Consider the following 15,876-nt stretch of genomic DNA (forward strand, 5'->3'; position numbering starts at 1 on the left):
CAGGTGGCTGGAAGGGCACAGGAAACTGGAGAGTTGTTTTATTCAACAGAAAGTAGGTGCGTAAATAGTTTTTCACGCTTGCACATTTCTGTCGCTCTGCAGCTGTTTTGGAAAGCATGCCGTGTCTATGCATATTAAGAATAAGGAAGTATCACATTTTCCTGTGACCTGTGTGAAATTATGAGTGTCCCTTACATATATCTTGTGATATATTTAAGGGACACAAGTGAAGAGCCTAGGGGAAATAGAGGTAGAGAAATGTCGGTCTCCTTGTTAATGCTCCTTCTGATGCCTCTAATACGTTACGCTTCTCCTGTAAGAAACGTTTCTCTAAGATGTTTGGAAGACACCAATCAATTTCTTTCTGATCTGAATGCAGTGGAACCAAAAGCGTATGCAATCATGAGTAAGTACATTTTTCTACCTCTGGTATGTTTACAAGGGTGAAATTGGGCTATGCCACCTAGTGACCACATTACAAAACTTAGGAGCAGAGATGGAAAGGCTGATCTGTTTCTGTATTTCTAAGAACCCACAGATGCAATTTTGGTCTCAGATATAAATGGTGAGGGATATAGAATCCAAGAGGTAGGAATTTAACTGTGATCTATCTACCTATGGTAATTATATGGCCCCTAATCCATACTATTTGAACATCTCACAACCATTATGGTACCTATCCTCACAACAACCCTGCGAGGTAGAGATGTATCTCCCATTTTCCCAACGCTATTCCCATTTTACAGATGGGGGCACTGAATAACAGAGAGACTAGGTCACACAGGAACTCTGTGGTGGAGCAGGGAATTCGGTTCTCCTAAGTCTCAGGCTAGAGGCCCAACTATTGGACCATCCTTCCATTAGGACCATCCTTTCCTCAGGGATCACTAGTACTATAGCAAGGAATGAATTTAATGGGAAACTCTGCTTTAAACCTTCCTTTAGGATCAAATCTTGTTTGCCATCCTCAGATGGGCGACCTAGTGAAGTCAATTGTCTCACTAAAGCTTTAATCCTGCAGTTTGATGTATTAGCAAAGATTCTATCATGCAGTTTCACAGAGCTCCGGGGGGGGGGGGGGGGATCTGTATTAACATATGCAATTATAGGACCAAGCTCTAAGAAGGTAACATGATGGCAGATGAAATACATTATTTTGCAGTTGTCTATGATGTATGTTGGAAGCACCTTGCAAACCTGCAGAGGGCATTTCTCCTCATTTCAATGGGTTAATCCTAGCTTGTCACTGGTGGAGATACACAGAAATTTCTTTTAGCCTTGAAATGTTCTGTGATATTGGACTTTAAAGATCTCATTTTATTTTAAGCTATTTTAGGTTGGGCTTCTGGTAACTGACACCCCTGGCTTTATGGACAGAGGGATACAACAATTCAGAGTGGGGCGCGAACATGATTTTTTCCCCCTGATAACACTGAGAAACAAAATTCTGGTTGTCACAGAGTTTATTTCATAACTAATGAAACTGGGTCAAGACTAAATTTTAGTTCAAGTGCAAGACAGTGGTCAGGTTGGTACCATACTTTGTATTATCAAAGAGTTCTCTGATTGGACAGCCTGACTTTTAAAGAAGTGTTAATTTCCTATGGGATGCATGGCTTCCAGCTTTGTCTAAGGACCTTTATTTACTCAGTATATTTGTTTTGAAATTTCAGTGTACGATTCTTTGGGAAAACTTGGTAGCAATATCCTTGGTGGAAATACAGACAGACTGGGATCCTACACTGAATGTCTGTCTGCCAAGGTGCCTTCAGGTAAATTCCAAGGACAATACTGCAAATTGCAAGTGCAGCAGGTACACTCTTTTCAAGTACTATATTATTTTGATTGATGTTATACTGGTGTGCTACAGTTGACTAAAGCTTGCGTAAATGCTTAGGTGCCGATCCTGTAGTCACCTATGAAACCAAACCCCTGCTGACGTCAACTGAGTATGCAAGGAATATAGACTCAGGCCCTTCAGTATGCAAAAATAATGACTGGAATTGAAGTTCAGGACATTATTATTTATTATTTGAATTGTGGTGGTATGCAGGAGCCCCAGTCATGGATCGGGACCTCATGCTAAGCTCTATACCTACACAGAACAAAAAAGACAGTTCCTGTTGCACAGAGTTTACAATCTGAACTACAAAGCCATAAATTCTACCTAAATAGATTTTGTCTGAGAATTCACAATTACAATAATTTCCAGTCAACTACCCCCTCAGCCTTCATCTGCCAGTTTATTGACATAAAATAATTGACTAAATTTCAGTAATAACTTATCTTCATTCCTACGCTTCTTTTGAAAATTGCTAGGTTTCTGATTAGGAATCCTGCACTTGCAAAGGGTTGAGACAGTGGATTCTACGTGCAAAAAAATGGCTTCCAAATTTAAGTTAGTTTTCAATCAAGCTAAAATGTAAAAGATGATGCAAGTGTGTGATGATGATGTCTTTGTTTGCTATTATTTATTTATTACAGCAGTGAGCAGGAATCCTAATGAAGATGGGGTGCCTTATTGTGCTAGGCACTGTACAGATAAGTAACAAAGAGGATAGTCCCTACTCCAGAGAGTCACAGTATAGGTGTTAGGCAGATTTACCAAATAGACAAATGGAGATAGGGATAGTAGAGAGGATGAAATAACAGTAAAATGAGCAATGTGGAATTCCTCTTGGCTTCAGTGGGCGTTTCATGATCAGTATCAGATCCTACATTTGAAAATATCTTACTTCCAAGAACATTGGAGGCACTGAAATCTCATCCTTAACCGTCACAAATACTTTTAGGGATTGCTATAAGGTAAATCAGCCTCCACTCTGTTACTTGCATGTAGAGATATTCCACCAGCACTGTTTGTCAACATGTTACATTGCAAATGTGTTACATTAGGCAAATAAATAAAATTAAAAAATTACATACTTTTTATGATCAACATAAGAAACACAGTAAAGATAAGTTGTAAATTCAAATATGACCCAAAATGAACATAAGAACGGCCATACTGGGTCAGACCAAAGGTCCATCTAGCCCAGTATCCTGTCTTCCGACAGTGGCCAATGCCAGGTGCCCCAGAGGGAATGAACAGAACAGGTAATCATCAAGTGATCCATCCCCTGTCGCCCATTCCCAGCTTCTGGCAAACAGAGGCTAGGGACACCATCCCTGCCCATCCTGGCTGGTAACCATTGATGGACATATCTTCCATGAATTTATCTAGTTCTTTTTTTAACCCTGTTATAGTCAGATTCATAAATCTTAAATGCAGGAGACAGCAAATTTTATCATCAAATCTTCATCAGTTGATGGAGACCCATTGAATTATTCTTTTTTAATAAGCAACAAATACACAATTAATATCTGATGTCTTCAATCAGATAAGTGGTTTTTGATGGAAAACAAAATGTCAGGATTAAATACTAGCCAAACTCCATGTTTAATAGAAATATCCCTCAATTTGCTTGGACAAGAGAGTTATTTTATTTATTCTTATTGTCATAAATGATTAAGAAAATATTTGAATACAATTTTGCTTTTTGTCTGACATTTGCATTGTTTGTTTTTAATTATTATTGTGAACCTGATAGTGCATTATAATGATCATGTTAATAATTTGCTTTTCTACAGCACCTTTCCTTGGAGGAGCTAACGTTAGTTAGCTAAGCCTCACAAAAATCCATTTGAGGCAGGCAAGGGATCACTTGACCCATCACTGTGATGCAGTCACTGCTTTGGTAGAATCCAGCACATCAACTCTATACAACAGTTTAGAACAGGAAATACTGACTGAACTAGCAGGAAGAATTTAGTTTGGCGGAATGTAGCCACCCACTTTGGAATCTGGCTATCACAGTGGAGTTAACATTGGGCCAGTGAAGAGTGTTTGGCAAGAACATTAAACTCACTCAAAACCAATGATGGGATCAGATTTTAGCAAATCTGACCATCAGGCCAGGTCCATAGCAAGAATGGGAGAAAGGTCAGCCAGCTTGAGCTGTGGCGGTTCCCTTCCAGGCTGTAGGACAGCCTACTCCAAAACTTTACTTTTGCTATACTCTGTTCTTGGTGAGTGAGCAATTGTCTAGTGAGTCCCCTCTTGCTACCTGCTGAGCCCCAATGCCTCACACCCAGGCCCTTCTGGGGAGGTGAGATGGCTGTAGGGTGACCAGATGTCCCGATTTTATAGGGACAGTCCCAATAGTTGGGGCTTTGTCTTATACAGGTGCCTATACACCCCCTCCCCCTGTCCTGATATTTCACCCTTGCTATCTGGTCACCCTAGATGGCTGCTGCCTCATTTTGCCTTTTATTCTGGGGAGAGTCACCAGCTACAAAGACTCCCACTCAATCCCTTTGGCTCTTCATAGGGATAGGAAGTCACCTCACCCTTTCCCCTTAGGGCAGATACACTAACACCTCCTGGAGTGTAACAGTGCTCAGGGAAGCATTACCCCTTCACCACCTTTTCCTGGGTACCACATGCATTCCCCTCCATTGCTGGCCAGCACTGCTAGCCAGTTACAGTGGGGGATAGGGCAATGGCTATGCCTTTTCCTTGGCCCTTTTGGGGTGGCTGGTACTCTGGGTGGTTCTGGCCTGGAATGCATTTGGACCAGGCCCCTGCACAGTGGTGGTGTTTGGAGGCTACTTGTGCCTTTTTTGTGTGCATACCAAAGCAAAGACCAAACACAATCATATGAAGAACTAACTCTCCACAGACATCTTGTAAATATTGACTAGGGCTAAGATTTTAAGATTTTAAGATTGACTAGGGCTAAGGTTTAGATTCCCTAAACCCATAGAATTTCAATGGAATTTGATTCAAATTCCATTGAAATTCTATGGGTTTAGGGAATCTAAGTCCCTTTGGGTCCATGCTCTGCCTAGGCCTCTACCTCTCAGCCTAGGTTGTTTGTAAACATTTTGGACAGAGTGCTAAGGAGAGTTATGTCTTCCAGGAAGGATTTGATTACAGTATTGGTATATGTGTTCCTGACTCCTGCCACGATGAAGACATTACAACGTTGGCAATATTAGGTAAGAAAAGCATGTGTTTTTATCAACCCTTTAAAAAGCAAAACATTGAGGTTGAGAGTTTGTTTTGGTGGAGTCCAGCCAGCATCCAGAAACAATATTCTTCTTTCTTTACAAAAAATTACAAAAATCCCAAGCGTTAAATTCAGAGATTTTTCAAAACTACCTACGAGATTTTGACACTCAGTTTGCATTAATTTTAATGAGGATTTTGTGTCCAGATCTCATAGGTAGCTTTGCAAATTTCATCCAACAACCTCTGAGAACAAACGGTGAAAGGATCCAGACAGATCCCTACTGCCATATAAGCCCTCCTCACTCACTATAACCCTAACCAGCTTTAACTGCCTGTCTAACTTTAATCTCGCCCCTACATTTTGTAACATTGTCGTATGCAGCAAGCAAAATAACGAATTACTAATGAGTTTCATCTCCCCATGCTGTTTAACACTTCTTCCAGTTTGCCTACCAAACACTGACAGTGGCTAGATAGCTGGTGGGCTGTGATCATAATGATCTCATTGTAACCGGTCCCCACCATTGACTCATCATATAGTTAGGTTGTAATCTCTTTGAGATCCTGCCCATCTTTATGTTATGTATGTACAGTGCCTAATGCAGTAGGGCCTCAATAATGATGGGGCCTCCAAGCAATATCATATTACAAATAATTATTAACAAATGTTAGCGACTCCTGTTTTCTATTCAAGACATCTCTTGCCAGGATACTGCCACACTACCATACCATAACAATCCTCGGCAAAGAGTTGGAGCCAGACCCTCAGCTGGTATAAATTGGCCTAATTCTACTCAAGACAATGGAGCTATGCGATTTATACCAGCTGAGGGTCTGGCCCTACATACGTTAACTGCTACTTAGTCTAGTTAAAAATACAAACTTTCCAGAGCTAAATACACTGGCTACAGCACCCTATAATTGACACATTTCATGCCAAACAGATTACCTATTCAGCTTCTGCCAGAAGAGGATGGGCTAGATAACCTAATAGACCTTTCTCGGGTTTAATTGTACTGTTCTACTGATAGTTACTGAATTTCCATATTCACAGAAAATGAACACTTGATACATATCAAGCTGTGCTGCCATTCTCTGCACTTGGGCCACTTTTCTATCATTATGGAGAATTATCACTGGAACACGCTGTTAAAGATTTAAAGAGGAACTAGACAGAAAAGGTGTGTGAGGGGGGTCATATCTTTTATTGTACCAGCTTTTGCTGGTGAGAGAGACAAGCTTTCAGGCTACACAGAGCTCTTCTTCAGGGCAGACACGACTACAACAACACTGCATTTAAAGAAGAACTAGACATTTATATTGATAACAAGAATATCCAGGGTTATAACAGTAAAAATTAAACCAAAGCCAACACAAGCATTTTGGAAGGAATCCAAAACCTCCTGACATAATCCACCCTTTAGCTATTGGGGATAGAAGGGAATTTTCCTGAGGCAGCGGGGCAGATTATTGCTTAAGGCAGGGTTTCTTCCTCTGAAGCAGCTGATACTGACCATAGTCAGAGACAGGAAACAGCACTAGATGGGTCCACTGGCCTGATCCAGTCTGACAATTCCTTTCTCCTTAAAAAAATATTAATAATCGTACTTTATTTGAAGGAAAACAAACTTTTGGAGGTAAATGCCTGCTCTGCCCTCCACCTGGCAGTACAGCATGTTGAAAATGTTTTGATTTTCCAAAAATTGCATTGTCATTTTTTTTTAAAAACCCAACCTCCTAATAACACTATTGACAATATTTTATTTTTTTTGGTTCCTCTTTTTTCAACCAGCTGTATTTTCCACTGGCTTGCCTGCTGTGCTGTGACTGGCAAACCAGCTTAACCAGGCCCAGGAAATACCCCTGCTGGTCTGTTTTCCGGACAGTAATGGAGTAGGCCTCTGCTGGGCGAGCAGCTGTGAGGGACAGAGAGGTTGGGGGCGAATCCAAGGGGTGTGGCTCAGCCACAGAGCATTCAGATTATTCTGAGCCAGCAGACCAGTGGTGGGAGGCCACCAGAAATTACCACAGCCTCCACCAACTCCTCCTGAGCTGTATTTCCTGAAGTGGGGCTAATATTGCTAACTCAGAGTTTAAATGTATATTCTTCCCACTGCTAAAATTTCCTGTGTTTCTCCAACGGGGAGGCTGTGTCTACTGATGCTGGAAGAATGATAATTCCCTAATAAATTTCCCACAACTCTCTGAGAGAGTACTATGCAGTAGGATCAAATCACATGGCAGAAAGGGTGTGTGTGTGTGTCTTACACTGGTTTTATTTTTTCATAAACATAGTCTCTTATTTACTAAGGGTCTGATTTTGCTCCCATTGAAGTCAATGGGAGTTTTGCCACTGACTACAGTGGTAGCAGGGTTGGACCTTTAGAGCATGTCTATACTGCAATAAAACGCTCCCAGCTGGCCTGGGTCAGCTGACTCGGGTTCCTGGGGCTCAGGATGTGGAGCTATAAAATTGCAGTGTAGACACTGGGGCTTGGGTTGGAGCCTGGGCTCTGGGACCCTTTCCCCTCATGGGGGCTCAGAGCCCAGGCTCCAGCCCTAGCCTGAACATCTACACTGTAATTGTATAGCTCCTCAGCCTGACCCCTACGAGCCTGAGTTAGCTGACCCACACCAGCTGTGGGTGTTTTATTGCAGTGTAGACATATCCTAAGTAGTTTAAGAGAGTCAGGCACCCAGCTCATGCTGAATTTCATTGGGGGTACTGAACTCCCTTAAGTGCCTTCAAAAATCTGAGCCAAATGTGTTATATATAGTAGTAGGAATAACAAAAATAATAACAATATTAAATAATAAAATCAGATTCAACCTCACACGTTTTGGGGGCGGGGGGGAAATGACAGTGCTCGGAACGCAGTGAAGGCCTATAAAACACCTAGGATCTTGTCATACTCAAGAATCCAAGCTAAGGGTCCAAACTGGCTCTACAAGCCAAAACACAACTAGGCCAAAAAACGTGACCATGCTCCTATGAAAGGACAGCTCTATGAGTGGGAACTAATAAGTAAAGATGGAGTATCATTTTCAGGTTTCACTCAGCTCCTTCAGAGAACCCCTCAAAAAGGGCCAGACACTCATCTTGAACCCTGCCAGCCTGCCCCAGATCTTTGCAGTTACTGTCTATGATAAGTATCAGTAAATAATTGCTGAAAGTTTAATATTCTTGGAAGAGAAAATTTGTTTACAGCTTGGACTTACAGATGGACAGTTGTTTAATAAAACTGTTTGTACTAAACAGAAATACAGTCTGGGCCTTAAGGAACAAATCTTTCCATTTACTTTCTTGAACAAGCTGCTGAGATCTATAATCAAAAAAGCTGCCTTATCTGGGACTCTAATATGAATTCATTCTTTCTTGACAGATATATTTAAATTCAAGACCATCTCTTTTGTATCACCTTTCCCATCTCTCTTCACTTTGAATTCTACAGTCTCAGTTGTGAGTGTAGCCAGATGTGCTAAAGGCCTTTTTTCTATTGATGCGTTTGCTGCTATTTGTTTGTGAGTATGGGAGGGTTTGGGACATCAGTTTTAAAAACGTGTCCTATAAAAGTGATTGTCACTCTGCAGTAATGAACTTTATTTCCTCCAGGTTTGTTAGCATTGTGTTTATTGTCTTACCAATCACTGGAACTGTTTATGCTGCCGCTGTGAGGTGGGAAGTGAAATTTGATGAATCACCATCAGACAGTTTACCTTCTGCAAATTACGGGAGCACATCTTCAAATGAGAAAGATAAGAGTGAATCAAAGGGAGATATCAGACGGAATCATTATAAAATGAATTCGGTGCTGCCAGTTGTTTCTGATGATGTCTGCTACACAAAGAAAAGTACGTATTTTCTCTGTATGAAGACCACAAGCATGTCAAGTCATACTTTACAGAGTACACATTTGGGAAATAATAGATTAAATGCTCTACTGTAACAAAATACAAGATTGGTTTTAGATATCGCCTGGAGATATCTCTTTTAAAGAGCACATCAAACATGTATCATAAACCTACCAGTGCTTCAATATTGGTTTCCATATTTTATATTACAAGAAATGGCTGTGGCTTAAAACTATCCTGTGCAAGGTTTGGATACATAGCAAATAAAACCTGTTGGACCTTAGAATGTGGATCCCTAAATGTTATTATATTTTAACAGTTAGTCATTTTATTGCCATAGTCAAATCAAATGCTTTGGTGATGTCAAAGGCAAAGTTACATATATAAATATAATAGATACTAGTTTGAAAAGAAGTTCAATGTCCAAATATTAAAAAGAAATGAAAAGCAGAAGAGGCCTGATCCAAAGTTCATTGACGTCAATGGAAAGACTCCCAGTCTTTTCAGTGGGCTTTGGATCGGGCCCACATTAGAAAAATCAAGGACAATAAATGAGGACCCAATCCTCCAAACCTTGCTCAAATGATGAATCCTTATTCACATGAGCTGTCCCAGTGGAGTAAATGGAACTGCTTGGGTGACTAAGGTGATTAATTCTGGTGAATAATGGCTGCAGAATCAGGCTCCAAGTTAGGTGGTCCAAGTCTGGCTCTTAGTGGACATGTGATTACATCTCAAAAACCATTCTAGACACAGGGATATATAACTTGAAAGGCCATGTGCTGTGTATCAGAGCTAAAGCCGTTCGTGAAATATGTAGGGTTTCCCCCCCCTGGGAATATTATTGTTCACTGAATGTACTTGGTATATGGCCAGTGGAATAGTTGTGTAAATCAACTGGTCACTTGCATAATTTTTAATGCTTAACAGTTTTTTGTTTAATTGTTATGTAATTTGTGTAAGGGCACGTTAATCCCTGGATCAGCCTTGCCTATAAATTATCTATGTCAGAATACCACGTGTGGGGGAAAATACTGTATAAATCAAGAGTGAAACAAGATCTCACTGAAACTACTCTGACAATATTGAAACTCTTCAATTATTATTATAATCTGTAATATTTTGGGCAAAATCTATCTTTAAGGAAAAATCTATCCAATTTTCTTTGATAATTTGAAAAATAGATTCTTTCTTTGATGTTTTTGGTTAGTCCTCTGTTGGATTTTACAATGCCAAATTAGATTATTTATGATTTATATGTTACCAAACTATCACAACTTGAATTGTCATTAAATATCACCTCGCTGATGTCGTGGGGCCCAATCCTCCACTTGCTAAGGAACCTGATACAAATCCCTTCTGAGTCTTTCTATTGATTTTAATGGTTTGGGGATCAGGATCAAAGATAATGGCAAAACACGCATTAACTCTATGAAAGTAAAATGGAGCCCTTGGAAAAAGAGAAATGCCATTTTTATGTTAATGATACAAAATTCATTGGTTAAAAATTCCAGGGTGAATTCATCTTTGTTATTCTAGCTTTTTTAGGTGCCCTGGACAGCACTCTAAAATGCTTTTCCCTGCAAAAGAATCTTCCAACTATATGGACAGTGAAATCCTCTAAAGGTGTCTGCTCTGCACTAAATGGTATCCGAGTTTTGAGTCTTGTATGGATAATTTCTGGACACACCAGTCAGATGGCAGCCTGGCAGAATTTAGGTATGGGGGATGTGACAAATTAACATACATTATTGGGTTTAAAGAAAGACCGGTGTTTATTTTGTGTGCTCACAGGCAAATCACAGTTTTATAACATACTTGGAAGTCAGGTACATACTCCATAGACTGTAAACATTCCCCAGGGGAAGCAGAGAGGAACTTGTTGCCAGCAGATTATGTTTATGTTTTTAGGGGGCCTAAATAATTATGAGGAAGTAGTATGGGCAAGAGGGCTCACTATGAGGCTATACACTCCACAGTGAAAAAGTAAAGAGTTTCTTTAAAGGAAGTAATAAGGATGATGCCCAATAGAAAGTCTACAGATCTTCTAGACCAGCCAGGGTGCAAAAAGGTCCATCAAAGAGATCATAGAGAAATTGAAGATTATTTTCCACATTTGTCTCCATGACAGAGGATTATGGTGAAAGCCTTATATTCTGGTTAGGAGTAATTCAGGTGGAAAACTGTCACAGATAAACTTTATCCAAAAGGAAAAAAGAAAAAAAAAAGAGAGAGAGAAAAGAGATGGAGCAACTTGAGAAATGTAATTGGAATTTATTGTGTAGGACTGGATATTATTAAACCAAGAATTCCTAGGGAAATAAATAGTAATTTGTTATAAGAATTTGGTATTTAGACACTAGGGTGATGGATGCATAGAAAAACCTAAGAGGATGATCATATTAAGGCCTAGCACTTACATAGTGCTTTTCCTCCATGGCTTTCAAAGTTCTTTACAGAAGATAAGCGTTATTGTCCCCATTTCATCTATGGGAAAAACAGAGGCCCAGGGTGGTAACTTGTTCAACATCACATAGCATGTCAATAACAGAGCAGGGGATAAGACCCAGGAATCCTGACTCCCACCCTAGTGCTTTCTCTATCTCCCAGACGACGTTGCCTTCCTTGTGTGACGTTATATGTTATTAAAACACATCATCCTATGTTTCTTACTTTTTTACTATACATTTTATATTTCACTACAGATAATGTGTTGGAATGGAAAGAACGAGTGCTAAAAAATCCCATATATGTTTATTCTCGGAGTGGACCTTTTTATTTAGGTGTTGACACATTTTTTCTGATCAGGTAATAAGATTAAATTATCTGGGTTCATTTAAGCTCTGACTGTTTGCATTCTAATGGGTTGTTAAAGGTTGCTTTGACATTTAAACTACTAGCAACTATGGTTTATTGCTCTGTAAACATTGTGGGCCCAATTCTCACTGCCTTGCACTCGGAGCAGTCATTTACTTCTGTGCAAAGTGAATGCAGATGGTACCATTGGTGTAAGTGAGTGGCAAAGTCTGATTTGGTAGAAATTCAGTGGATCTGAATTTATCTGCACAATGCAGATATCTGCACAAGGCAATGGTGAATCAGGCCTGTGTTTCCATATCCCTGGCTTTTGTATTAGTGAACTGTCTCATGTATCTACACCACTTTCTTTAACTGGATGGACTCAGAATTGCTCAATTGTATGTCAGAGGCCAGTGCTGCTAAAAGTGGAGAGAGAGTCTGGTTTCATTCAGGTGCTAGGGCCATGTGGTTTGGAGCTAACAGATCTGAGTTCTATCATTTTCACCATAAAGCTTTGAGCCACCAACATACCTGAGTCAAATATAGCCCAGCCATAAGATTTCAATTAATTTTAACTGCATGAAAAGTTTGAAGTGCCTGTGTTATTCCATTGTTAAGATCATTTGAGACCAAAAAATACAAATAAAAAAAGTCTGACACACATGCAAAATTTCTTAAAGGATCCAGGCCCAGATTCTCAAAGTTGTTTAGGCTCCTAACTTTCATTGAAATCAGTGGAAGCTAGGAGGCAAATTGTTTTGAGGATCTGGGTCCAAGTTTTTAATTAATTGCAAGTCATAAACTAATTAACAGATTTGCTTGTAAATTCTCAGAAAATTCATTCTGTACTCTAAGAATAAGTGCTGCAATTTTGGGGAGGATATTCTGTTTTTCACACAAAACCAAAGAGGTTGATTCCCTGCTCTAAGTGCAAGACAGAACTCAGCCTTAAGTATGGAGTTGTATCCAATGCTTCCATAATAATCTGTATCTGAAAGAAAACATATTTCCATTTGGGTTTTTTAAAAACACCGAGTGGCTGTTTGGTGGCCTATATACAATGGATTGGTGTTCTCCGTCTAATTACTGGTGAGCAGGTGTCCAAATCTGACACACACAAAGACACTGCTTTAATGGCAGACTTGACAAAAATATTGGGACAGAAGCCTAGGATCAAGTGGGCATGGAGAATCCGGTCATGTCTGTACCACACTGGTGGGGCAGTAGAACAAAACTTGTATCTACCCTATGGACCCAGGATGTCCTATTCTGGTGCTATTAACCTAGCACGTTCACAAGAAACCTATTAATAGGGACAGTCTCCAAGGTTGGGGAAATATTAAACATAATATTAATTTGTTTCTAGTGGCTGGTTGAGTTCCAGGTCACTTCTAAACATAGTTCATCACTCAGAAAAAGGAATCACCCTGGAAGTCACACTGAAATATCTTTGTAATCGACTAGCCCGGTATGTTTAACAATATTTTCTCTTATAGTTGTCTGGTAGAAAGGTTTCCAGTTTAGAAATTAAAAGCAAGTAAAGAAGAGTAAAACAAAAAAGGGGGGGGGGGAAAGTGATGTTAGAGTCTTATATAGAGGATGTTTTGCTTCCTTTCTTTAAAATTATTTAAGGGCTTATCTGCAGCGTGAGCTATTCATGGTAGCAACAGAAAGGAGTGTTGTTAGCTGGATTTTTGCAAGGTGCTATGTCCCTTTAATTCTTCATGTAGTCGGTTGTTCTGATTCTTACTTACACTGAGGCCTCTTTGCCCTGAGAGTGGGTGTAAATGCCTGAGTGGTGTAAATGGGCCTGAGTGTGAATGCAAACCAGGCTCAATGAATTGAGGGTGTGGAGCACCTCACAGGATCAACCCTCTCTCCCCTCCCCCATGGTTGTGTAGCCTGAACTTTCTGCTAGGGCCATTTTGTTCAACATGGCCTTAACCCAGCCAGAGAGTCCCAGGTGTAGATCCCTCTGTGCTGGTACAGACAGCATGGTCACCTTGTACATCAGCCACCACTCCCCCTAACATAAGACAAAGAAAGTGGCCATGTGAGTGTGGGACTGGGGCAAGGGGCTATGCCCAGACCTCCAACGGTGTAAGGGATTTTATACTATCAGCATCAGATGTGTAAATCAGAACAGGACCCCACAGAGCTCTGAATCAGAGAGCCACATCTGGCTCCGTGAGGCCATCCTGCTCCACTATGTCCAAGCACAGCTTGGGTATAGTAGAGACTCAGGGTCTCTAAGTCTTTTGAAAATGCTATCTAAATTCAACTGTAATTTTTCTTGTGGGTCTGTACAATGTTGATAGAGCTGGGGAAGTGCTCCTCTTGCTTCCTTGCCCCATATCACCCCATAGACTTATTGCACGTTTTTAACTGAAATCCCTTCTTTCTTGCAGGTCTAGTAAAACCGCATTTTAGGGTTTTATTATTGGAGCTGGGTGGGTTGTGTTCCCAGTCAACTCATGGTTAAGGTTGGGACCGAACACCTCTAGATCACGCTACCCACCAATAACTGCTCCTCAGTGCCTGTGCCAAGGCCTAACCACAGTTGAGGACCCAATTCAGTATTCCTTGTGAAAGAAAATCTCCTACTGAAGTCAGTGGCAAGTCTGTTACCCCCCACCCAGGAGCGGCGCCAGGGTTTTTGCCGCCCTAGGCGGCAGCGCTCCTCCTCTGAGCATTCATGGGGCCTGAGGTCTTCGGCAGCAGGGGTCCTTCCACTCCGTGTCTTTGGGGCACTTTGGCGGTGGGTCCCGGAGCGAGTGAAGGACCCGCCATCAAATTTCCGCCGAAGACCTGGAGCAGAAGGACCCCCCGCTGCCAAATTTCCGCCAAGGGAGGAAAAATGCTGCCTCCCAAATCCTGCCACCCTAGGCGACTGCCTAGGGTCACCTAGTGGAAGCGCCGGCACTGCCCCCACTCCCACCCCCCATGGCAGGCTTTCATTTATACATTAAGTTAACCGCACCCATGGTAATAAGATAGAGACCTGGAAAGTCCTTGGAGTCACAGTATAAATGCAAAAACCTTGGGGATTACAGAGTTATTCCAAACAAGTTCATCCACCATGTATACATTTTAATGAATCTCTTTTGATTGTATTATATTTACAAACATACAATAATATAATTATATAGCAGAGTCTGCCTTGAAGATGCAATCACTTTAAAATGGTGGAAACTCCTACCTAAATCATGGATAAAGAACCTTTATAAAACCTAATCAACTCTCTTCTTGCTGTGTTTTCAGACTTCAGCCACTCCATATGTATTCCATATGTCTTTTAGTTGGGCTTTACTCTGTTATTCCCTGGGGATCGGTATGGGAGATCTCCAAATTTCATCTGGATAACTGCAGAAGGGTGTGGTGGTCCAATCTTTTTCTCCTAAACAACTTCATTTCTGTAACAGAATCAGTAAGTCTAAACAAAGAAATAGTTTTTCACACATCATTTATTTAGCCAAATTAATTCACTAGCACAAGAATTCAAATGCTGTAGCTGGATAATTTTATGATGAATAACTGTAATTGTTGTCATATTTGCTAAGATAGTGGTAACCAAATCTCCTCTTTTGCTCCAATGGATGATCGCTACATGGTAAATAAGAAATAAGCCCATTTTACTACTGGCTAGAATTATGGGAATTATTGTTAGTCACCTCTGAAGCATCGAGTATTCACAATTGTTAGAGGATACCAGACTTGATGGTATGATTTACTATAACAAATCAGGTTTCAGAGTAGCAGCCGTGTTAGTCTGTATCCGCAAAAAGAAGAACAGGAGTACTTGTGGCATCACACATGGTCAAATCTGATGTCCTTTCTTAGGCAAAACTCCCATTGATGTCTTTGGGTGGTGTCACGCTGTCTGAAGTGGCTCACGAATGTGAGTGTTTGCCTTTTCCTTCCCCAGTCGGGGCATTATTCTGAGCTGCAACCCTCTCTTGGTCCAGAGATGGGGCAGTTTGCTGAGCCTTCACAAACTCCTTGTGGGTCTCACTTAAATTCAGAGCAGACTCTGAAGGATTTCCAAATTGCACCACAGAAAGCAAACTGCAACTGTCAACAGACTGAGGGCACTTTTCTCCCCTTTGCCACCTTCCCGGCTGTCCACGGACAAAGCAGGTAGATCAGATCCACGCTCTCGCTGGGACTGTGTT

At 40.8% G+C, this 15,876-nt stretch overlaps 1 protein-coding gene across 1 annotated transcript in view; it reads left to right on the plus strand.

The window, feature by feature from the left end:
• The first annotated feature begins 258 nt into the window (after positions 1–258).
• The window catches only part of LOC101936117 (O-acyltransferase like protein-like), a 34,963-nt gene continuing 19,345 nt past the window's right edge, over positions 259–15,876 (plus strand). Inside the window, exons 1-9 of the mRNA XM_008163402.2 lie at positions 259–406; positions 1,674–1,813; positions 4,962–5,040; positions 8,437–8,575; positions 8,667–8,905; positions 10,445–10,624; positions 11,611–11,713; positions 13,071–13,172; positions 14,966–15,131. Of these exons, the coding sequence (XP_008161624.2) occupies positions 259–406; positions 1,674–1,813; positions 4,962–5,040; positions 8,437–8,575; positions 8,667–8,905; positions 10,445–10,624; positions 11,611–11,713; positions 13,071–13,172; positions 14,966–15,131 (1,296 nt within the window). The remainder of the gene's footprint in view (positions 407–1,673; positions 1,814–4,961; positions 5,041–8,436; positions 8,576–8,666; positions 8,906–10,444; positions 10,625–11,610; positions 11,714–13,070; positions 13,173–14,965; positions 15,132–15,876) is intronic.

Source organism: Chrysemys picta, chromosome 6, assembly GCF_011386835.1.
Source record: "Chrysemys picta bellii isolate R12L10 chromosome 6, ASM1138683v2, whole genome shotgun sequence".
Lineage (NCBI taxonomy): Eukaryota > Metazoa > Chordata > Testudines > Emydidae > Chrysemys > Chrysemys picta.